Raw genomic sequence first — 25,248 nt, forward strand, 5'->3', positions numbered from 1 at the left:
ATATGGCATGACTCTGCTGCCAAAATAAGAGCCGGTATCCTATACTCACATTTACCACAAATAGTTGATGATTAAAATAAGGGGAGATTCTGTTTGTTTTTGAATGATTTACGAACATATTGCAAAACAGACGTGAAATAACTTTCATATCTATTCTTCTGACAACGATGTGCCACATAGCAACCATTATTTTGAAATTTAGCAGGAAAAGGAGTTTGCCGTGTGTTTTCTGCTGGCTTTGATAAGGATGTGGGATCCACAGGAGGAGACAGGAGTTTGACAGGCTAATTTTCCTCTTCATATGGCAACAGAGTCGGTGAAATGTACGTGTGTCTGGCTGCTGTTGTGGCTCTGTGTCCGGCTGTCCCAGACCACAAATACCCGGTAAGGCGCTACTTCCTGGTTGAGCTAACTGTTATATATAGTCAACTGCTAACTAACTGTTGTTAGCCAAGAATAAAGATTAAAAGAAACGTGTCTTCTTCATTTTCTTTTTCTGGTAAAATAAAAAATCACTTGAGGTAGGTGGCTGACGATATTTCGGGATGAAGTTGACTTAATGTGCAGTGTTTAATTACCTACACGTCAGCATACAAACTTAGGTAAAGTCACTTGCCAGCTGTTGGGTAACAGTGTCCAATGTTTAAAGTCTTATCAGAAGAGTCCAGAGTTCACTATTCACTCTTGCGGTTATTCACTAGTAACCGCAAATACAGTACGTAATTTAATGTGCTTATTTAAATACATCTAATAATAAATAATAACAGCATTAACAAACACGTGTAAGTCATTTGTGGTTGGCTCGATTGAATGTCTTCTCACTAACTAACAGTGTTCTTTACACTTAACTTTTCCCGTGTTTCTGTGATTGCAACTGTACATAATATTTATTTAACCCAAACTTTTGGTCACAAGACGAGCCGTCACGTTTTTGGTTTCATTTAACACGGAAGTTGACGGTTGGAGAAAATGTTGACGCAGTTGGATTTATTGGCCGCAAGACGGCGCTGATGTATTATAAACTTGAAACTTAAATTGGATCAGTTTTGATATTTGACAGTAGCAAGTAAAGCCTAAATGTCATTCTTTTAGCCAGAAACGTTATGACTTCTCCTAAAATTAACCAAAATACACAAAAATTACAATAATTTAAGGTTTTGTGCTATTATACAGGTGCTACAAATTTTTGTACACAGAGGCTCACCACTCTTTGAATAAATGTGGGTCAGTTTGACCCATATCTATTCAGATGGTTTTTAGATTCACCAATCATGTATGTGTATTTTTTTTTTTTTTTTTTTATGGGACAGCAGTTACAGAGGTTGAGGGAAAAAACTTGACAGGCTCTGAGCTTTCTCTTGGTAGCCTAGCTTCTTTCCACTGTCTAAATGCATGTGTGTCTGAATAAGTAGGAATTCTGTACTGACAGGCACATGAAGTGTATGTATTAAAGTGTTATATAAATGTATAGTTAAAAGTGTGACTTGTTGTTAGAAGATCTTTGAGGTCAGTTAGACTACAAAAGTACAATATAAATTCAAGTACATTACGAGTCCGTCAGCGCTGACAGGCGCAAAGCACAAGAACTCACAATGTAAGAAAATATACAAACAAAATATAAGCCAGTATTCTACACCTAATGAGATGAAACTAACTCAGAACAGCTGAGATTAAACACTCTCTGAAATGGAACCCCCTTTGCTTTGAATTGCAATTTGCAATAAGAAAGTTGTATATTCTATATGTTAATATTGATAATTAAGAGGTAAAGGATTGTGTTTAGTGGTTTCAGTGGTTATATATTGGTTATACAATAAATCCTAGTAGTTCTAAACATTCCTAGCACAGCTCAACTGGTATTATGAATACACTATTATTATTATTAAAGATATCTGCAAGAAATAGTTAAATAATATTATTAGAGTTTCAGTTAAATACAGCAAAGGAACAGCACTAGTGGAGGTTACAAATTATTTTCCTATGCTTCGGGCAGTGGACTCTGTTTGCCCTGTTAGACTTAACTGCAGCATCCACTGACCGCAATGTTTTACTACAGAGATTAGAACATACTGCTGTTATTAAAAAGAAACTGCACTGGAATGGTTTGAAACATATCTATGTGCAGTACTATCCATACATGCTTGTAATACTGCATACATAATCTTTGCTATGCAGTTGATACCCAGCTATATTTATCTGTGAAGCCAGATAACACATTTAAGCTACAGGCACGTCTTAAATACATAAACATCTGGATGTCCTGTAATTTTCTTTTCCTAAATTCAGAGAGAACTGATGTAATTAACCAGATACTCACCTAGCAACACTGTGAGAAATCTTATTGCCAGGATATCTCCTTCAGTGCTCACATTAAACAAATGTGTAGGTCTTCCTTTTTCATGTAAGCAATATCTCTAAAATTAGAGACATCCTGCCTCAGTGTTAAGCTGAAAACTAGTTAATAGATTCTAGGTTGGACTAGCTTTTTTTCTCTTCTCTTCCCCAAGTGGTCGTGGGGTTTTTCCTTTCCACGATCTCAAAGTGTTTGCTGATAGGTGGTCGCTTGAATGTTAGGGTTTTCTCCTAAATACTGCAGGACCTTTACCTTATAGTATAAAACAACTTGATGTTATTGTGCATTGACACTATAAAACACACCTTAATGAAGAAACTAGTGGTAGATGTTAGGAGGTCCAAACAGGTGGTTTGAGAAAGAACATTTATGGCCCTTTTAGTGGAAAAAATACTGGCTACAGCAAAAGTTCTCAGTAGGGAGGGTTCATTTCAGCCAGGTTGCTTCACATACAAACTCAAATGGTGGAAAAACTGCCAGCTGGCCAGTGACATCGTTTTTATTGGCTCTGGGCCATCAGGCTATTGGTTTCATTGAAACCTGAATAAAAAAATATAGTAAAAAGAACCAAAATATTCTTACTGGGCAGTGGGCATACATACAAGTTATTTGTTTTGTGTATATATACTTCAGAATATAAGAATTCTAAGAAACCAAATTAAGGAGTAAGAGTTTAACATTCAAATAATAATGGGATCTTTGAAGATTTAGGAAAAAAACAGGCTGCGCATGGACTATTTTTGCATGACCCTGAGCAGAAACCACAACTCAGCACTTTTGAAAACACATTCCTTCATGTGATGAAACTGTGATTTGACCAGCTAAGGCTGTGATGAAATTTTCTCCATTAAAATATGTTCTCAAATCAAATCAAATCAAATCAAATCACTTTTATTGTCACATCGCATGTGCAGGCACACTGGCACAGCACATGCGAGTGAAATTCTTGTGTGCGAGCCCACAAGCAACAGAAATGTGCAAACACAACAACACAAACCAGCTCTCACATGATTTATTTGTTTAAAGATTAACACGCAAATGCGTTTTTATTTCCACAGCGTCCCTAAGGGGAAGGGGTTTTTGTAGCTCTTATTTTTGGAGATGTGGGAATGTTTTTCTTCCTCACAGAGAGCCAATGGGACACACTGAGCTACTAAAGGGTTTATTGACATTACATGTTGGTGCAGTGGATATCAGGATTTGTTATTTTTGTTGCTTTAATTTTTCTAGCGAAACTGCTGCATCTAATATTAGTCGAGGTGTCTGTTTTTAACGCATATTTGTTGGCTACTAACTAATGATTACTAATGATTTCAATCATTTTATTTTTTTTATTATTATTGTTTTGGTTATAAAAGCATGGAGCCCCTTGTAATCTCAAAGAACCCATAGTAATTTTCAATTTGCTGGCATTGATCAAAAAACTGTCCAGAATAATATGATATGTGATAGGTTGGCAGTATATGACAAAGCAAAGCACCAGAGCTTTGTTGTGAGAAGCTGGAACTAGAAAATGTTTGGCATTTCTGCACAAAAACGTACACAAAGATTCAGTTATGTCTTTAGATCAATGAAGGGATTAACAGGTCCGTTCATTTATCTGGCTTTTTCCCCAGTAAAACCTTTTTCAGTCTCCAGACAGTCTTGAAAGAATTGTGATGGAACATTGTCCAACTATCTACTAAGTTCACTTGAGAAATGTTATTTCTACATTGGCCTTTGTGTAGAGACAGGGTGTTTCCTTTGTCTGTCTATAGGTAGAGTTCTAATATACAAACACTTGGGTGCAACTTGGAACCAAAGGCACACCCACACACACATAAAATGTTTTTGCATGCAACACCTGCCACAGGTGGCACTTTCTAATTGACTTTTGTCACTTTCAATTAAGACCAACAACTCTTCTCTCGTTGCAGAGAGTCTATGGACGATGACATCCTGCTGCCCTACACACAAGGCCACGGCCCCTCCCACTCTCATCGCTATGTCAGGGATTGTCAGCCCATCATTCATGGCAACACCACCTATGAGAGCTGGGCCTCCAGTAACCGCAGCGGGCAGCCGGTTGCTGAGACCAAGTTGTTTGTGTCGAATATTCCGGGGAGCTCCAGAATTGTTTATGGTTAGTGATGACATCATAAGTTAAAGGAACAAAAAATAATATCAATCTCTGGTGTTTGATTTATTGATCCCTCTTTTTACTTCTGTACTTGCCCACCTTCATCTCAAAGTGTTGGCAAGAATCCTTTATTATATATCACTGAAGATTCAATTTCACCTCATCCTGCTGCGGCTTTCTTACCAGGACACATGACAGTGGTCAACGACCCCCTGAGGACGGTGTCCGTGTTGGAGCCAGGGGGGCCAGGCAGCTGCGAAATGAGAGTGAGGGCAACAGTACGAGAGACGGCTGAAGCGGCTGAGTGCCTGTATGCGCAAAATGCTGGTTTCTTCAATACAGTAACAAGGGAGTGTCTGGGAAACGTTGTGAGCAACGGCAGGGTGGTGCGGGACAGTGGAGGACTGCAAAATGCCCAGTTTGGAATCAGAAAAGACGGCAGCCTAGTGTTTGGGTAAGAAATGCGGCTTGAAAATGTAAAACAGAGAAATCCGTTTCAGTGATTGTTGATTCACCATTAGATCATAGCCCCAAAGACAAAGGATGAGTTCATCCAAATACTCAAAGATATCTGCATGAACAGACATGATCCAAGGTGAGGTAATGTTTTATATGCAGTTTTAAACACCCTTTAAACAGCATATTACACACAGTATGCAAGGAGGCAAAAAAAGTCAAACCTTTTAAGAAGTGTGATCATACATATCAGTATGTTTTTATTTTCCAGACAGCACGTTTTCTCCTCTCAAGTGTGTCTCAAGTACCGTTTCTGTCAGGCATCTGTGCTTTATATGGCTGACTGTTGGATATTTTCGTAAAAAGATAAAAATCCTAAAACAAAGGAAAAAGAAAAGATGCAGAATTAAAGTAACAAAAATGTTCGTGTCAATCCAATTTTATATATAGCACCAAATAACAGCAACAGTCACCTCATGGTGCTGTATATTTAAAGGCATAGACACTAAAATAATATGGAGAAAACCCCAACAATCAAACATCCTGGTATGAGCAGGCACTTGGGAACAGTGGGAATGAAGAACTCCCTTTTAACTGGAAGAAATGTCTGGCAGAACCAGGCTCAGGGAGGGGCAGCCATCTGCTGCAACCAGTTAGGGGGGGTGAAGGGAGGGAGACAGGACAGAAGACACGCTGTGAAGTTACTAATAATTGTAGAATTACTGCTAGATTGAGCTCTCAGATTACAATATTCAACGTACAAGCCAGCATTTATTTTTACAAGGTACAGCCCACTTTCACAGTTTGTATCATCAGTGTTTTCAAACAGCCAGAAACCACACCGTGAATAAAAACAAACCTCTTTCCATTCCCTCTTTGTTCTTAACTGTACCTGACATCATGGCACTAAAATATCTTCTCACCTCTGCCTCTGATACTGGCCTCTTTTCAGGTTTTGTCCCAAGTAATGCACATTTGCAATACAGTGACTTCCTGTTAGCATAAGCTTATAACCTCTGCTCTTTTTTTTAATGTGAAAAACAAAAGAAGATGAGCTCATGTCTGAATCACTCACTGATCTAACTAGTGTTTATCATTGTAGCATGTTAAATCAGTGGAAATGCATTAAACTATCATCAAATTGTTGTAGAAAAAGAAAACTGCATATCTTTACATTAATGCTTTAAAGAGAATCACATTAAAATTGAACTAGAAGTTAAATAACACTCATATGTGAAGCCACCACATTTTCCTCGATGAACAAAAACAAAACATCTGCTCATCGTCTATCTTTAAACCATGAAGTACTCTATGTAACTTGTTTGTTTGATAACTGAGGTCAGAAATGCACATGATGCAACATGATGTGGTTTGTGTCGTCGGTCACACTCCCAGGGAGCGAGTGGACCTTAGTAAAAAAATAACCTGCTCACAGTCCTGCTTGGGCCCTTTGTGCCGTCCATGACCTGTCAGTCGAGCTCATAATAAACCTACCTCTGATTTAAAATAGGACGCATTGCTTCGCCCACAAAATGACAGTTTTGGGTCCTAGTTTGAAGTGACTGTTGGGCTGTTTACTCCTCCAGATGGAGCCGAGCTCAGTTTTTCTTTGTAGACACAGTGTCCAAAAGTTCAGTAGCTTTGGTCTACTAAACTAAATCAAGTACAGAGTCCAAACAGCTGTTTGCTATGACTAATATGTTGTTAGATAACTGAAGTGTTGATATCTGTGTGTGGGCTGTGTGGTTTTTTTGTTTTTTGTTTTTTATTAAGAGACGCATCAAACAGCTACAGCGAGTACAAATGTGGGAACCACCGTGCTATGCTGTTTTAACATTATCCCTCTAAGTTAACAGAAATGCTGTTAAAGTTAATAAAGCTGCCTGAACCTAAAGTGGTAAAAAAGAGGATTTGTTAGTAGTCGTAACACAAAAGTAAAAAAATATTCTTTGTTTTCTCTGGGGTGCATAAAAAACTGTGCAAATTGATGTCAGACATTTCAGCCTGGACTAAAGTAGAGGATTACCTACCAGCATTATTTATCACCACAAATATCAAATATAGAAACATGAAATTATAATATGTACTACAGTAGTATTATATTTATTTTATTATTTATATATTTTTTGAATTCCTTTCTCCCCTCTTGCCGTTCAGGTATCTATCTCAGGATGACGTTTTGGATCAGTCCAATCCATTTGTCCAATTAGTCAGCGGGGTGGTGTGGTTACTGAGAAACGGCGAGATTTACATCAATGAGAGCATTGAGGCCGAGTGCAACAAGACACAGGAAACAGGTAATGATGCAAATCCACATCCAGCTGGATTCATTTCTTTGACCACATGTATGTATAAAGGTTTTCAATCGTAAGATTTTAGGATTTGAGAAATAGAGATATTTATAAATCTTGTCACGGTATACTGATATTGATGGTGACTGAAGTTAAGCAAATAAAAGTAAAGGTTGATTCTGACTGGTAGAATTTTTTTAAATCTTATATGGATATTGCGATATTATCTGTAAAGTCTTATTCCACGATACTTGCATAGTGAAAATTTGATATTAGGACCGGTATTGACCCAGATTTTTGGTTACGTTAAACTGTTACATAAAAGGATCCAGCCTGTCAGTAACCAACCCCCCCAAAAAAAACATTTCTCAGGATTTCAGTTAAAAAAAAAAAAAACAGAGTTCAGTTGGAGGTAATTTATTTTAGATTACTCTCTGCTTGTCCAGCATCATTTTCTCTGACCTTGGAATTGTCTGGGGCTTATTCGATCAGATTCAGTAACTAACTGGCTAGAGTGCTTCAGTACTGGCATAACCCAGAGGCCTGTTCATAATGCCCACAATGTCTTTACATTTATAGACAGCTAATTCTTTTACATTGTCTGTGCTTACACTCTCTGTCTTCACTAAAATTAACAGCTGTTATCATGTGTGTAGACCCAGGTTTTCTAAATCTAGCTCTGAACTAACACGGGGGGTGTGGCATGGCGCCAGATGATAAACATGACACGTCTAGAGTCATTTGTCTTACACAAAGAACAAACTAATCCTAAGCCACTATAGTCGTTATTAAAGTAATTTTTATCTTGTCTTATTTAGCCTTATCTATCAACCCATACATTTTTTTAAGGCTGAATTTATAACATGGAAAAATATAGAGCAGTGCAAGAGACATGGTGCAGCCTTTCATGTGTTGCCCATTAACAGCCAGTACAATATGTCTCTGTGTACCAGCTAGCTGGAATAAGTAGTAGTTCTCAGTATTGACTGATAGATATTAGTAATGACTAAATGTAATGGCCAAAAGCCACATTACTCATCAATGTCATGCAGCTTGCCTTAATTTAGTTGTGTATAGGGAACACTTACAGCAACCTTAAGTGTTGGAGCACCTGGCTCCCAGAAAAAAATTCAAAGGTCACGACTTTATTGTCTCAATAGCTGCTGCCTTGTTCCTGTAGCCAACAGTTGATCACAGTATTTAAAACTTTACTGAACTGAACTGGCACCCTGGATTGACCCTTCAATCAAACCATACTGAAACAAAAAGTGATTTTAAACATTGTTTTGGAGCAAAGACACAACATTGAAATAATATTTTTATCAAATTTTATTGGTCATTCTAATAAAGGTAATTGCTTTTTCTTCATTCGTTCGGTTAAATGTTTGGTCTTGTTACTGGGGATGTATGATTAAGTGGAAACCCTATGACATAAACTACACTGTAACTTGACACATTTCTGGCTAATTTTCACTGCAGTTTTTGAATTTATCAGTGAGAGAAAAACAATCATCATCTCACTATAAGGAATATTAATGTCAGCTTCAACATAAGGACTCACAAATGTCAGCAAATTCCTGAAAGGACATTGATGAAACTGTCAGTATGGATGTGAGGGGTGTACAAAGGAATGGTAGAACTTGAGGGGAAAGTATGTTGGCCCCCAAAAACAACAAAGAGTAGGGACCCAGGAGGGAATAGGGAATATAAAACACAGGGACATGACCACAAGGTAATTGACACATAATGCACCAAGCACAAACATAAATGCCAGCAGCAACGCTGGGGACCTACATATTACATTGTAGGCTCTACAAGCATTCACTGCAGAAGTTTAAATCAGCCATTAGCTTGAAATAGCAGCACTGAGGCATTATTGAGTCATGTCTTTATAATGCATCATTTGGATGTAAAGGCATGGTTAGGAAAAGGTGTTAGACTTTAAATTCCCAAATGTGAGGTCAGCATAAAAAAGACAAAATATTGAGTTAATTAATCACAAAACTCCTAATCTGGAATAACTGGTTCATACTGGTGTGCACATTTCTGTAGATCCTGAGTTCTATGGTGGGATAAATTCAAGACAGTTTTGATTTAACAGGTTTTATTGAACTGTTAATCGTACATCATAATTAAAAAAGCATTTTCTCATATTTTCACAGGGGGTTTCCGCACTTTTGTGGATGTAGTTTCAGCGAGGACGGCAGTGGGCCACGATGCAGAGGGAAGGTTAATCCTGTTTCATTTTGATGGACAGACAAACGCACGAGGGTAAGAAAAGGAAAGGTGATAAACAATGTTTACAATGCTGTTTTCTTTTTAAGAAATTTGAAGCAAGAAGTAGTGATGAAATTGAAACAATTTGTTTTTAAATTTACCACACAGTGAGTGGGAGGCTATCTACTCCAACCATTAGAAAAGAAACGGCAAACACGGGTGTAAATGTAAGAAAAGAGTCAATTTATCCTGTTAGCTTGAAGTGATTCACTGGTTTTTGAGTCAACACAGGATGTCCCAAGTGGGAATTTAATATCCAGGAACCGATTTCACACACAGTGAAGAGAAAAACAACCTCCATGTACGTTGGAATGTCTCCAGTTTACTTCAGCTCATTGAAAGACTTGCATATTTTCCACCTGCTGGTTTTCTAAAGATGTTTAAACCTTGAAAAAAGTGAATCTTTAAAATTTGTTTTATACCAACACCAAACTTAATCCATCAGTGTTTATCTTTTGTTGATCTTGTGACACAAGCATCTACAGCCTAACACTGGCAGCTTCCTTGTTGTGGTCAGGAAATATCAGAGAATAAGCAAGACAAATTACCTAACCTTACCGACTGTCTAACAAAAACATTTTGGCTGATCTGGGCTCAGTGAGCAGCCCTAAGACCCTCTCAAACTTTTCACAACAGGTACTGGTTTGGCTGTAAGGTATTGCAAACATTTTGCAGCAACATCCTACTAATCAGTTTTTATTTTCTGATGACTTTCTTTTTTTTAAACCATAAAAACAATGAGAACAATGGAGGGAATTATTGTCACAACACCAGGGTACAGCACCGGGTTTTATAAATGTAGGCAAGGTTGCTGCATTGTTGTTTTGTTGTCAGTCAGTAAAACTTCACACTGTTAATGGCGAGGTTGAAGAGGTGAAGACTTCTGGCCGTCAAGGACAAAAGGTTCAGAAATAGCCAATCAGCTTCGAGCAGAAACAGCCAAGTTAGCACTGAACAGCAGTTTCCAGAGCCTACAAACGATTAGATCTGCTTTTGCCTCCCCCAGGAAAAAAAACAAAAGAAAGAAGACCCTCAGGGATGGCTCCTGAACTCATAGCGCACACAAAACCCCCACAGGTATTTTGGTGGGAAAAGGCTTAAGAAGACACATCACAAATGTAAACAGATGCTCAAGCGTAAACACACAAAACACACATGAACACACAGCTTTTTCGACCTGCTTGCTTCCTGTCTTGTAGGTTTGTTTTGACAACAAAACATCTTTTTTTTTTAGAAGCAGCAACAGTAAAAATGTGTCCACAAACTCTGCAGAGAAATGATATTTTCACAAGATGCAAAAAAATATATATAAAGTTGTTTCAAAATATAGCTGTTAATTATAGATTAGTTTAATCAATAACAACAGCATTGAACAACAAGATGATGGACTAATGCAGGTCGAGGTCATTTGGAGGCTGAAAAATAAAAACAAGCTGACAGTGAATGTAGTAAACAGGGGTTTTGGTAAACAGAGATCCGATAACACTATCAGGCTTATATTAGCTCAACCCTCTTAGATACTCCACCAATCAATTGCATTGATCTAATTTTCCCTCCACCTTTAGTGCTGTGACCCCACAGACATGCACTGACTTCAGATATTCTATTGTTGTGTTTATGATCGGGGTTTGAAAAGCACAACAATCGGACACGTCTGAACATGTCTGCTGCCCTCTGTATATCTCTGCTCAATACAGGGCCACCTCCCACTCAATAAAACATGAAAAAGTCAGGTCGAAGGAAGCTGTGACCTCAGAAACTGACCTCTAGTTTCCATGAACGACATGCTAGTTCTTTGAAATTCTCAACTAATTCTAGTGGAGGTTGCCGTAGATGATCAGCCAGTCAGACACTTAATCTATGATTATTTTCACAATTAATTAATCATCCTGTGTTCATTATGTGATGCATTGATTAGCATTGAATTGTGAGACATCTTAACTGCAAAGAACCACTTATCCACAGTACAGTGGCCATTTTTGGACTTTTTAGCCTAATCTCTACACGCGATTGGTGAAATAATCAGGCGTCTGTTTTAGAAATTTGGCCAGACAAACCCAAACATAAAGTAAAATGCCAACAACATGAAAATATTTGACTGCAGTGTTTTTTGACTCATTAGCTTTTGAAGATTTTGTGTTTTGTATATACTTTATTTCTCATATTATAGTGCCATTGTCACCACGATGATGGTAAATCATACTGAGTAAATGAAAAACAATATATTTTGGTATTTGTTCTTCTTGTATTAATTCTGACACAAGCAGGTCTGCATGCTCTCATGATCAAGAACATATTTCTCTTCAGGGACTATCATTTTTATCTTAATCTGCATAATCTTAATTATTTGCAGAGTTTAATGGTTGTTTCATTCCATTTAGATTAACAAAACAAAAATTAAGCCAGACTACTGAGATGAGGTTTTGTTATCTATTGTCACAGTTTCAATTTTAAAGTTACGTCATCTACAGCATTCCACACCTTTCTTTTCTTCTCTACCCTTGAATCCTTGAAAAGACTCACTCTTTTTAGGTTTGGCAGGCAGGTGACACATGAAAACCTGTGGCAAACTGTGACTCCGCTAGAGTTGCTTGCATCATTCACAGTGGAAAATAATGGACTTTGGTGCAGGCCTCCAGGTCATCTTTTGTCTGAGGCAAACCATCATAGCTCCTCTCCTTTAAAGGACACTGTGTATTTAGGCCTGTTGTCTTCTGCATGACTGCCTCTCAAAAAAGATTTAAATGACAGAGGGGGGCTTCTGTGGAGACACACCCAGAGCTACCGTGTACCTGAGGTGACCATATTAAGTATATACCCCTCCCCTTGTTGACATCATACAGAATCAAGATCAAAAACACTGTTTGCAAAAGACAAATTGGAGACTAAGCTTTTAGATAACTTTTAGAAGTAATTTCTACTGTCTGAAATATATGATCTTTGACCAAAGCTCGCCACTTGTCCACATTGCCAGCAATTCATATCCAACCATGAGAGGTGATCTGTGGGACATTTTTGCAAAATGTCAGCACTACCTTGCATCTGCTCCAAAAATGATCTTTTTATCACGTGAGACTTTTACCTGTGTGTCAGTAGGATTCACCTTCCGAGGACTATGAATGTTTGTATACAGTTATTTGAGATATTCTTGTAAATGGATATCTGTTTTGTTTTATTGTTTTTGTATGTGGGGATAAGTATGCAATGTACAGCAGCATATACCAAGGAATTTATAGCCCAAGCTAATGCAACACCCATGCATGTTTGTTTCCATACAATACACAAAGCTGAATGACTCATGCACAAGATTTTGTGAGAGAAACATGGTAGTTACATAATTACAAACACAAAACACAGAACCAAATAAATGTAGACAGACAGAACAGTAACAGATGCACCAGGCTGTTTGGCAGTCACTGATTCTGACACGCTGGCACTATGACTAAGGTCCTCAACATTTCTATGGCCACAATGTTTGTCTTCAGTTTTTTCAGTGCTGCTTTTTTTAACACAGTTTGAGTCTTTGGGAGATGGCTGATTTCCTGAAGGAGCATGGAGTGATCAATGCCATTAATCTGGATGGGGGCGGATCTGCCACCTATGTTAAAAATGGCGTTTTGGCCAGCTATCCATCTGATCATTGGTGAGTGAGTTGTTCCTTCACACTTGTGAAACTTTACACTTACTTTTTTATTCTCCAACATTTAATGTTAAAGTGTGCATATAGGTTTACAAGATAATTAATAAATGACTGATTTTTTTAATAGACTTTTTTCTGTCCTTCCATGCTGTCAACACATCTCCTTCCCTCCCAGTATTTCAGATAACATGTGGCGCTGTGAGCGAAAGGTCTCCACCATCTTGTGTATCCATAAAAGACTATGCCAGCCAGCAAACTGCAGCAAGCACGGTGACTGTGTGGACGGACACTGTCTGTGTCATGATGGTTGGCAGGGTGCTGCTTGTGACTCTTTGGTGTGTCAGCCATCAGCTTGCCGACCCCATGGCATCTGTACCGCCAGTAAGTATGAAAGTGCTGGTAAAGATAAAGCAAAATAGCAGGATTACTTATAGTACAGTAATTCTAAACCTTTAGCCCTGTAAACATGTCATCAGTGATGTACTGAATTTGACATCAGTGCACTCTAAGTTCCTCTAAAATTTGAGCCAAAATCCTAGCTGAGCACTGAGGTCTTTGATATCATAGATCCAGGCTTAAAATCAGAGGTGATATAGCCTTTTCAATGGTGGCTTCTAATCTTTGCAACAACAATCCTTTTCACATAAGTGCTGCCCAGTCTCTTAATCATTTAAAAACACTGTTAAAAACCTACTTTTTTTAGCTTGCTTTTGAGTGTAGTTGAGGAGCCAAAAGTACTCTGGCTTTTATTATGCAAAATACTTAATTTCTTTGTTTTATTTGGTGTGTGTGTGTGTGTGTGTGTGTGTGTGTGTGTGTGTGTGTGTGTGTGTGTGTGTGTGTGTGTAAAATTGTTAATTTTGTGACTGTTATATATAGGGTATATTTTGCATAACTTGTACAGCACTTTGGTCAACTGAGGTTGCTTAAAATGTGCTATAAAAATACATTGAACTTAAATTGACTTAACGTAGGAGCATAGATTGTCTATAAAAGATGTAGCCGCTATGATGTAAGTGTTCACATTGTTCACATTTTGATACCTCAGTCTTACCGTTTTGGCTGCTGCTATTTGAGTATTTTGGGCCCAGAAATTACCACATATGGACAAGAGGGTTGAGTGCTAAGTTACCAGCAAACGCTAGTAAGCTTGGCTGGCAAGCTGCCACAATAAACAGTACTTTTGAAATCCGCAGACATGGATATTAGCTAAGTAGTGCAAAGTAACAGACTAATAAAATGTAGAATTTCAAAACTGAAGTCCAAACTTCACAAACATAATTAAGAAGTCCGATGACTCCAGTTAACAGATGTGAGGTCTAGCTGACAATGATTGTCAGCTCAATGTGCAAAGACATGCTCCAAACTCCAGAATTGGATACAAACTGCAGTTTGACTTGAGTGGTGGAAGCGTAGAGCAGCACAGTATTTACAGTTATATTTCAAGCCTGCCTAGAGGGGGTATTATAAGTGAAAGATCAAACTTCTTGTTTTCCCCACTGATTGTTGACTCATTGTTTGTCCTCTGTGATTCATGTCTTTCTGTCTGTTCCATCTGTGTTGCAGATGGCTGTGTCTGTGATGCTGGTTGGAGAGGAAAGAACTGCAGCCAAGGTAATCAAAAGCCTCATCTAGTCACACGTACGCAAGAATGCAAACACATGTTTTTGTTCTTCTATACACATACGCAACCTCATTAACTTTCACCAACACCAGCCTCTAATGGTGAGTTATGGTTTGATTAAATGTGGCATTTTTCCCACCCGTGTGGGTCTGTTGGTCATCCCACTGCACCTTTACATGTTGTTGTTTTTTTTCATTTGTGTTATATTTTGTTTAAATGTGTATGTATGTTCACACATTGTTTGATTGCTGTCCTGTGACACAAAAATAAAACACGCTCCTTACATGAAATGTCTCTGTTGTTTTGTTTTGTTTTTTTGTTTGCAGAGTGCCTCGCTGGTTTCTATGGTGACGGCTGCAATCAGACCTGCTCCTGTGTTAATGGCGGTTCCTGTGACCCCGTCCACGGACGCTGCACCTGCCCTCCAGGTTTCCATGGCAACTACTGTGAGCAAGGTAGAGCTATGCATGCTAAATGTCACTTCACCCGGACCTGTTGAAAGTCACTCGGAATTTTAGTGGAAATAAAAGGATTTTCTTTACTATTGTGTTGGAACTATTGCATGTATGTTCTGTCACATGTGTTGAACTGCAACTTGATTTCCATCCATTTTTATTTATGCTGTAGAAGGAAATCATTAACTAGACCTTTGCTGTGTTGGCTAGAATTCACACCACTTAATACAAGTTAGTATTATGTGTCACATGTGGATCACACTATGGTCTTCAAGGCATGGTCAGGTACGAAGGGGCCAAAAGTGTGCTAAGAAAATATTCCTCACACCATTACACCACCACCAGAAATAGAGATCATTGATATAATGCAAGATGGATTCATGCTTTCAATTGTAACCTTACCATCCAAATGTAACAGCAAAAACTAAAAATAATCAGACCAGGCAGCATTTGTCCAATTTTGGTGAGAAGGTGTAAATTGTAGGCACAGTTTCCTCTCCTTGGGAGGAGTAATGGCACCCAATGTGGTCTTCTGCTGCCGTAGCACGTCTGCTTTAGAGTTCGACTTCTTGAACATTCAAACATGCTCTGCTGAAAACCTTGCTTGCAAAAAGTGGTGATTGGGGTTACTGTTTCCTTTGTGTCAGCTCAAAGCACTCTGGCCATTCTCCTCTCATATCTGGCATCAAGTAGGCATTTTCAAAAAGAGAACCACTGCTAACTAGAGCAGGGCGATATGACCAAAAATATTTATCACGATATACATTTGAAAATTTGCAATAACGATATAACTGACAATATAATTGACACTAGACAAAATACTTTACAACTCCTCAACTTTATTAGTGCAAAAAAAAAAAAACATCAATGTATCACTTAAACAAGCAGCTGTTTTTTTATCTGCATTAAAGTTATATAAAAATTTAACAGTGCAAATGCAAATTCCTTGCTGACAGTTTAACCAAAAGGCATTTCCAGTGGAAGTTGGCTGACATATCCTCAGCATAACCATGTATAATATCCTCAAAACTTTAAAAAGAGGTTATGCACACACAATACGGTAATATTATGTTGAAGCACAGTAGGTATCACTCCGCGAGGCTTCTGCCTACGATAGCCGTAATGCTCCGACAATCCATCAAGCGGTGCGGGTTCGTAGCTTAGCAAAGTTGTACTAAAACATTTGACAGCTTTTCAAGCGCCGTGTACCACATAAAATCATTTCGAGCTCAGTAAACACAACCAGAATTCATACATAAGGCCCACTGGATTATACAGGGGCACTGTCGATTTTCAGAAAAATCAAAGGATTGATTTTAAGTGTGCCGTATTTTCAAAAGAACACGGTAATAACGACAGCCCGCTAGCATGCTCTACCAAAAATAGTGCTTTGTTTAGCTTTCTGACAGACGAAAGCTAAACCAGTTCCACACCACTGAAGTTGCAACATTTTTACAAACCAATTCTGGTTCATCCGTTTCATTCAATGATCCGCTTTCGCCCTTCTCATTCTGCGTCACCGCCATGTGCGTATGAAAACAAAGGCACTGCGCATGCGCGTTTTACCCATATTCTATCGCGATATTTCATTTTCTTATCGTTGCTCAACATTATACCGGTATTACTGTGAACAGTATGGTATGGCCCAGCCCTACTGCTAACTGGATATTTTCTCATATTCAGAACATTCTCTGTAAAGCAGACAACCATATGTTTGTGTGGGAAAATCCCAGCAGATCTGCTCTTTCTGAAACATGCAAATCCACCAGTGTGGCACCAAACGGCCTTTTTCCCTACTCTTATACTCAGTTTTATACTCAACTTCAGCAGCTTGTTGTGACCATGTCTAAATGTCTAAATGGACTGAGAGGCTGCCATGTGATTGGCTGACTATATATCTGTATTAATGAGCAGTTGAACAGGTGTATCACAAAAAAAGTCTGAGTGAAGTCACTCAATAACCTTTTTGTTTTCATTCATGCTTTTATTTTGGCTGTAAAAATGAAACGGGTATTAAAACTTTTAAGAACTTATTTAAAAGATCCAACGATTAAACTTGATTGAAAAGAAACAGAGAAAAATCAACTTGACGACCATTTCAGTCACAAAATGAACCATTTAGTTTGCTAAATTTGTTTGTTCTTTATTTAAATATTAAAAAAACGTAAATTCACTTCATTTTTTTCTTTCTTTCAGTGTGTCCTCTGGGTTTCTACGGTCTGTCCTGCGCTCATGAGTGTCAATGTGAGGATCGGTGTCCATGTGACCCACAAACAGGAAGCTGCCACACCACACTGCCAGGAAGCACCAACTACACCTTACACACAGGTACAGACCAAGGTTATTAAAGTTAACCAAGCTAAATTATTTTTTTTGTTTTAAAGCTACATAAAGCATAAAGTAAACTTAAAAGAACTGCTTGAAATAAAAAGAATGCAAACAAAGTTGTTACAAAACTGCAATAACTCCTGTGCAGACCCATATATAGGCACACATACTGCTTGTACACACAGGGTCATATGGTGGTTGATGGTAGCGGTAAAGAGATGAACGAAACCCTGTCCTTAAGCTCTCATGCAGCTGGTGATTAGCTGCGGGGGTTTTCACGTGAATGAACAGTTTGAATTTTTTTTTTCTATGCACAGCGCCTCTGTTCCTTCCTTTTCCCTCATCCCTAGCCTGTTTGTTACACCATATTTAATTATTAATTATGCCGCTAGTTGTGAAAGCAGGAACATTTATAACAAATAATTTCCCCCAGGGATTAATAAAGTATTCTGATTCTGATTCTGATTCTGATTTATGGTTGTTTTTGTAGAGAATTTGAAGTGAAACAAGATGCAAATAACTCAGTTTCATCTCCTTTGCCTGCTTTCTTTTGGGCAAAATCCACAGCCAGCATACAAGAGAGGAGAAAGATTAAAGACTAAAGTATTATTTAATAGATGCCTTCTGACCAAATCACAGCAAGTAGCAACCTTTTAAAGCATGTAGTTCCACAGGGTTGGAGACCAAATCTTTTGTCTAACATACTTTGCTGTTTCACTGTATCACATTTCAAAATGTGGTCATCTGTACTGTGTTTCAGTGCAACTGAAGTCCCACTGTGGTGTTTCTCATTTACATTTTTCTTCTTTCTTTTTTTTTTTTCCTGTTAAACAGCTGAGCAGATATTAAATACTGATTTGCCTGCTGCCCATAAGTACTACACATGTACACATTAACCAGCTCTCAGTCCCTACAGCTGGTTAATGTGGCTACTTTGTTTCAAATATATTTCCATTTGTTGATTCAGTTATTCTCTATCCCATCTCCTTAAAGTAGGGTGAGATACTCGCATAGTAAACATAGTGTAAGAAAGTGAGAGAATATGTGTGAGGAAAAACAGTCAGTGTGAGAGGAGACACTAAAGTAATGTGACACTATGTAAATCAGCTTCAGTATGTGTGTGCGTGAGGAGAAAAGGCAGAGATGGTGTTTATCATTGTGTTGAAGTGTGCATATTCTCACATGAGCAAATGATTCAATATTTGCAGAGAGCAGATGTAGAAGCAGCTCTGTCTTTGTTGCCGTCTGTCTAAACAGAGGAGCACCGTGTCAGCTCATCTGGGAGGACTGGAAATGTTACTCACCTGCATGTCAGCTCTCAAAACTTTCCACTGTAACTCATACGGTTATGTCTTTCTGCTCTACAATCTGTTTTCAGAATATTAGGTACATGTAGCCAAAACTAGTACAGTGAATATCCTCATAAAAGTTAGTAATGTTCAATCATTGTTTATTTAAAAGAGGCTTTAATTCCACTCTGCACTCTACTTGTATTACATTATACCCTTTAATGTTATCATTATCATTGATGTTGTTTTTTTGTGGGGTTTTTTCAGCTTTCTTTTTTTTTTCCTTAAATCCTAAACTCTCAAGCATCGTTTTGAAAAATATTTCCACCCACACGAACATATTAAAACACAGTGTCAAGGGCTGTGAAGCGCATACCATAGCAGCAACACATGGTAATATGACCATAACTGTATAGAAATCCTGGCCAATCAGACGCCCGGGGCAGGAAGTTATTATATAAACAAAAGACAGTGCATAGAGGAAGAAGCGAGTCTTGCATTTGCATTTGTGCACATGTGTCCGCATGCTTAGAAAAATGCAGATAATATCGTTAACAGAAAAAGTATTTTGTCTATGTCCGCCATTGCACAAAAGCAAAAAAAAAAAGCATAAAAATGTGATAAAGCCACACACCTTTGATGTTACATGATGTCATTGCAGAACAAGTTTCTGAAAATCTTGACCCTATAACGAATTTTCAGGAACGCCATTTTTTGTGACCTAAAGCACTGTTTATGTGGCCTGACAGGTCTGATATTTTACTTACATCATGATATAAATAGACTTGTTTTTTACTGCTTCTGTTATGTTTCTAATAGGAACAACAAAAACAGAAAAAATTATCTCTGATCCGCTGTATCAGTTCAAACCACAAACCTATAATTCATAACTTCCAAATGGCCTTCCTACCTTCCTAACTGCATGCTCTAACTATCCATCGCTCCAGTGTTTTCAGTCTCGTGACAACACATCTAAAGCTGTGTGCTACATGGGAGAAAGTGAAGCTTTAAATACTGTCTTCACCTGATTCTGTTAACATTTTCCAAAGTTGACTTATGATATCAGTTTTAAAGACGTAGTAAATTAATATTCAAATACATCTCTCTAAGCAGTTTAACTCATTGGTCCATGCAATATTTTATCCAACAATAACTTATGAGATGAGGTCTGTAGCAGGCATCGTGTGCACAAAGCCAACACAGAAACATAAACCTCTCCCCAGGGGTGCACAGGCGTGGGAGACTTTATTCAGAAATCCTTTTTCTAAGAGTAACAAGTTGGCAAAATTTAGTGTGACTTGCATATAATTATCTTTGATTTCTTGCCTTTGTTTCTGATTACTGATTTACATGTCCAACTATATCAGTGATAGTCTGAATATCTATAACTGCGCTGGAAACCTGAGCTGCTAATAACTACTCCAGTTTCCCTTTAATGGTGACAGCCTCTAGGTTAAATTTCACACAGAGCTGATATAAAAGTAGGCCATGCTGCTCTATTTGGAAAAACACCAATTTGAAATCCAAGGTTTGGCTGTGGAGGAGATTTCAATTACAGGAGGAGCAGCCAGTGTAATTGTGGCTGAAGTCTGGGTTAGAAAATTACCTTTTCATGCAGGATGGGATTAAAAACACTGACCAGCCACAGTCAGTGTCCTCTGTCATTTATCTCTTGTTCTTTTTCCTCCCCTCACCATAGCTGGACACTGCCTGGCTAGAAAGATGTTTATATCTTGGAGGCGAGAAGAAGACGCTTACAGAGAGCGGCCTTATTTTACGGAGTAAGTGTCAAAGATCACACAACATTAACCCACCCTCCCCTGTCACCTTTTACCCTGCTGTGCATCTTGAGGTCTTTTCAATAAATCGTCTCCCTTTTAAAAAATAAAGTGGTTACATTTTGCCATTTTGATACCATTTTTAGCATTGATTTCAGCTCTCGACGTAGTATTAATGTGTTAAATAAGAAGGAATATGAATGGGGATGAGGTTCAAGAATTCTTATTCACTCACACTGGCCGCACACAGAACCAAGAGCTTTTAAAAAGCTGTTTGTGAAATCTAAGGCTTTGGCCATGTTCCATGTATATATGGTATTGCTATGTATACAGAAAATTACAGATCCTGTTAATAAGTGATCCAGTTTTTCCCTCTGCTCTAAATACTGTAGTTCAGTTTAATAATAATAGAAAACATCTGAAGCAGCCCAGACCCGCATTTGGCTTTTTCTCTCACACTCTCTCTTTTACATGTAAACAAGGCATGTAAAAGACACTCTGGGGGTGGGATGCATTCACTGGCCTCATTACCTTTCACATGGAAGTGAGGGATTGTTAGTTGTTGCTATGGTTTCTAATGTTTGGTCACTTATGTAGGAAAGGACACGTTTAAAAAGAACTAATCCCTTTAAACAGTGTTTGTTAAAAAATTGGACACGTTCCAATTTGTTATATTCAGCAGTAGTCAAAGTGCATGTCAGCGTTGAAATCCCCTTCCCCCAGGGCCTTCCAGATGGGGCTGTCTTTGTCATTCATTTCTTGTAACTTTCCAAAACCAACTCCCACTTCAGGCAGGGATCGATCAGCTGCGACAAAGTAGGTGGAGCTCTGTTATCTTTAACTGTTTCTGTCCCTTATCATCCAAACAAGCATGTGAAGGAGATACTGACTCAAGACCACGGTGACAATAATACCACCAACTTTTCAGTCTGGCAGTTAAACTGATTAGATATATGCTAATCTCATGCACAGTCTTATTGAATATTAAACACTTTTTAACCTGCCTCTAACAAATAGTGTAAAAATCTGCCAATTCAAACATGCAGAGCTCCACATTATGATGACCTCTTTGTGAATAAGAAGGCAGCTGAAAGTAGCTTTTTAAAGCAAGTGAGCAGTCGTCCTGCACGCAGCTTCCTCCAGGCAACTGCCTCAGTACTGACAGAAAGTTTCTAGTGGTCAGAAGAAACCCTTAGCAGACTATCTCATGTTGTGTGCCACATGTGAGAAATGTCTCAGACTTCTTCTCACGGCTTGTTGCTTTTTCCTCTCACTACTTACTATCAGACAAGGAAAAGTATTTGTATTTGCTTCAGGAAATGATAAACTATATTCTACATATTCTACATAAACAGAAGGCTAACAAATTGGTTAAGGAATGAGATACATTGGAAAAATACACTTTAACCCTAAAGCAGCTATTTTAGCAACTGATTTGGTTTTTAACCAACACTCAGGAACACGTAATTTTTTAATGGCTCTTTTTCTCTTTAGCATACCCATAACATTGTCTTTATATATAGTAAATGTTTTAAAATAGTCTAAATATAGTTTTCCCAACTGATGTCCATCAGCTACATTGTTTCCATTGTCACTTTGGGCATTAAATCTCCCTGCAGCAGTAAATCTTGCTACTGTAGGACTGTTAGCGGTTCACTATAAAATACTATAAAAGTGGAACCTAAAATCAAAACATTTGATGTTAAAAAAAAAACATCAGTGAGTGCTTTGTACTGATACATGTGGCTTCTGGATTCATCATTGAAATGATCTAACCTCCTCCACTCCTCAGGCGAACGTGGCTGATCATCACCTTCACCCTGGCTACTGTCCTCTCAGCCAGCCTGCTGGTTCACCTCGTACAGGCATGCCGTGCCGTTTCAGTGGCATCTCACTTTCCCGAGCGCAAGGATTATTCGTACGTCCCTCTGAACAACATCAACAGAGTCACTTCATGTGCCAGAGGCAACACTGAGAGAGCTGAGAAAGAGGATCTTCAATTGGAGGACTCAGACTCTCAGGATGAAATTTGGTCTTCCTCACACTCAGGGTAGTCGTAGCTGTCAAGAGGACCAAGGATAGTGAGTGAAGACAGTTATTGCACAAAAAGATAACGCTGAACTCTGTAATCCTCTGCTTTATTTGCTCTTCTTATCAATGACAGGTTTCTATCAACACTCCTGATAAAATGAAACTGAAACTAAAGGACAAAGCACAACAGCTTTATTGCAGTCTTTAACCCACATACCTGCCTAAGGTTTTTGTTTACAGCTGTGGAACTTGATCAGCAATCTGAATGTCTCCATTCCAGCTAAACTCCAGCAAAACCACAACTTTTCAAGTTGTGAAGAACTTTAAACTCTTGTCAGGAATCTGTATTACAAGATCGCATTAATGGGTTATCTCACTTAAATGTCAGTTAACTATCTTTCCACTTAGTATAAAACAGATGGATATTTTTTCATAGCTGACTTTTTAGAATCAGATTTAATTTGAACGCATCAGCAATATTTTTAAGATCAGTGAAGCTATGTAACCAAAGAACTCCCAGACTGTTGAGCTTACTTTATGATACTGATTCCTGATAGGACAAACTTTTCCGCGTGTTGCAATGTAATCGGACGAAGAAGACGAAGATGAAAACGTTTAATGTTCCAAGCAAAATGTGGTTCAATCAGACAATTTTTAAACAAAATGATAGAGTTTACTCAATTTGCACTGAGCTCCATGTCTGAATTTCAGATATCTATGAGATAAATGTGAATAATCCCTTTGAATTTCTGTGTAGAAAGGTGCCAATTTTATATTAAATGTTATTAAGAAAATTATTACTATGTCATTTATAAGCATAATCGGACACCCAGAGTGTATTTATGAGATGATTTATTTTTGTTTTAAGCGAAATAAAGTAAATATCACGATTCAGTTTTGGTTGTTCAAAGTAGAAATCATTTACTTTTGTTTCTATGTTCACTTTCAACCTAACACAGTTGTCGGGGCCATTATACTCGCTGCTCTTGCACTCAAACAGCACCATCATGCAAAAGCAACGTCATCTGGTCGGTGTGTTAGCATTTAGCATAGTAGTGTACTAATATTGTATGCTAACTGAAACACCACCATAAAGACTGACTGCTACAGTTGTCAGGAAAAATAAATGACTAAAAGAGTTGACCTTTTAGAAAATCTGGCTGCAAACACAGTGAGATGTGTTTTAAAGCTTCTGAGTAAGCTAGCAAAAAGATCTTGAGTTTTAAGTTGTGCTGGTACTATAGCAACTGGTCTTTAGATTCTTCATTACCAGGCTTTAACAATAGTGTTTTGGCCACTGACTTGTTGGTTTTGTGGTGTCTGAACCAATCATATTTAGACAAGACGTTATGGTACTAAGTTGTAAGCAAGCAGGCTTGGTTAGCAAACTGTATCTGTAAACTGTAATACATTGAAACAGAAATCCACTAATTACTGCTAATTAACAAACTTTACTAAACTAAAGCTTTTCTCACGAAAACTGAAGTGCAAACTTTTTGGACAGACTCTATCTCACAAGAGACCATATTATCCAATAGCATGCATGAATTTATACAAAAGTACCAACAGTACTCAGTTCAGATCCAGTTCGATGATTTGATCCGGAGCTAAAAATGCTTTTAATGTTGTAAAATTGGGAATTTTAACATGAAAGTCTTCTGGAGCCAGCCTCAAGTGGCCATCAGAGGGAACTGCAGTTTTCAGTTCAGCACTGGAGTTTGCAGGTTCACTGGTATACGATAACATGTTTAGCATTAGCCAAAAAGTAAAATCATCTTGTCAGCATGCTAACACGGTTGTGTTAGTGTCCTGTGTTATATAAAGATTGTGTTTGCATGGAATTAGCTCTAGATGTGACTTCAGTTGGCTGTTTGGGAAAAGTAAGTCTGACCACCAAAGTCAGTGGGATTCTGGGGATACTGAGAGGAATCCACCCAACATTCATCAAGACGGTGAACCAACAGGAAAACAGGCTTAGCTTCTGTTGCTAGATGTTTTGTGAAACTTATATTTCCTGTTTTCTTCATTCTGCACTAACTGTCAAACGGCACAAAGAGAAAGCACTGGGTCATTTTGATGTTTTAATTAACTGTTTATGGAGTGATTTTATGCATTGTGCTAACTGTTAAAGCCGATTTTGTAGATGCACTTGTCTTTTTTTTTCTCTCACTGACTGGCCTTATCCTGTCTTTGTTTATTTGTTGTTCTATATCAGCATTGTGTTTCCATGAGGAAACTCTAGTGCTGCTACACAGTGACAAAGTTTTAACTGTGCAGAGATAAACAGGCTGAACCTTCACCTGCAGGTGACTGGGGCATACAGTTGTCCTCGGACCTTAACCATGAGCTGCTCACTTGTCACTTTATATAACTTTGTCCTACTTTCACTTTTACATATTTTTTTTTTTTTTTAGTGATGATTTTTTTTTAACTTGTTCTGAGTTTCCTATCTTCAGCTTTTTGTGTGTTGCTTGAATGCTTCACATTTTATTTAGCTTTATTTGAGAAAGACGAGGGAATTGAGGACATTTGTATTTCTGCTCTGTAAGGCAGTCTAAATGATGGACTTAAGATTTTCTATTAATAAAATACATTTTTCACTCTTTA

At 38.1% G+C, this 25,248-nt stretch overlaps 1 protein-coding gene across 1 annotated transcript; it reads left to right on the top strand.

The window, feature by feature from the left end:
* Positions 1 to 205: 205 nt before the first annotated feature.
* Positions 206 to 25,248, top strand: nagpa (N-acetylglucosamine-1-phosphodiester alpha-N-acetylglucosaminidase). Its single transcript, XM_005946950.2, has 12 exons — positions 206 to 384; positions 4,270 to 4,475; positions 4,659 to 4,926; positions 7,086 to 7,225; positions 9,382 to 9,490; positions 13,011 to 13,139; positions 13,312 to 13,517; positions 14,703 to 14,750; positions 15,087 to 15,215; positions 17,412 to 17,543; positions 20,532 to 20,613; positions 22,403 to 25,248. Exons 1-12 carry the CDS (start codon positions 302 to 304, stop codon positions 22,662 to 22,664), a joined length of 1,794 nt encoding a protein of 597 aa, XP_005947012.1. The 5' UTR covers positions 206 to 301; the 3' UTR covers positions 22,665 to 25,248.

Source organism: Haplochromis burtoni, unplaced genomic scaffold, assembly GCF_018398535.1.
Source record: "Haplochromis burtoni strain Fernald_Lab_line unplaced genomic scaffold, NCSU_Asbu1 Contig_512, whole genome shotgun sequence".
Lineage (NCBI taxonomy): Eukaryota > Metazoa > Chordata > Actinopteri > Cichliformes > Cichlidae > Haplochromis > Haplochromis burtoni.

What these genes read in the sequence shown, in the direction of transcription:
- nagpa (XM_005946950.2), top strand. Translation starts at nt 302, where the DNA reads ATGGCAACAGAGTCGGTGAAATGTACGTGTGTCTGGCTGCTGTTGTGG. An exon ending in AGGAAAGAACTGCAGCCAAG is followed by an intron (nt 14,751 to 15,086) that starts GTAATCAAAAGC and finishes TTTTGTTTGCAG; the next exon opens with AGTGCCTCGCTGGTTTCTAT. An exon ending in GAGCGGCCTTATTTTACGGA is followed by an intron (nt 20,614 to 22,402) that starts GTAAGTGTCAAA and finishes TCCACTCCTCAG; the next exon opens with GCGAACGTGGCTGATCATCA.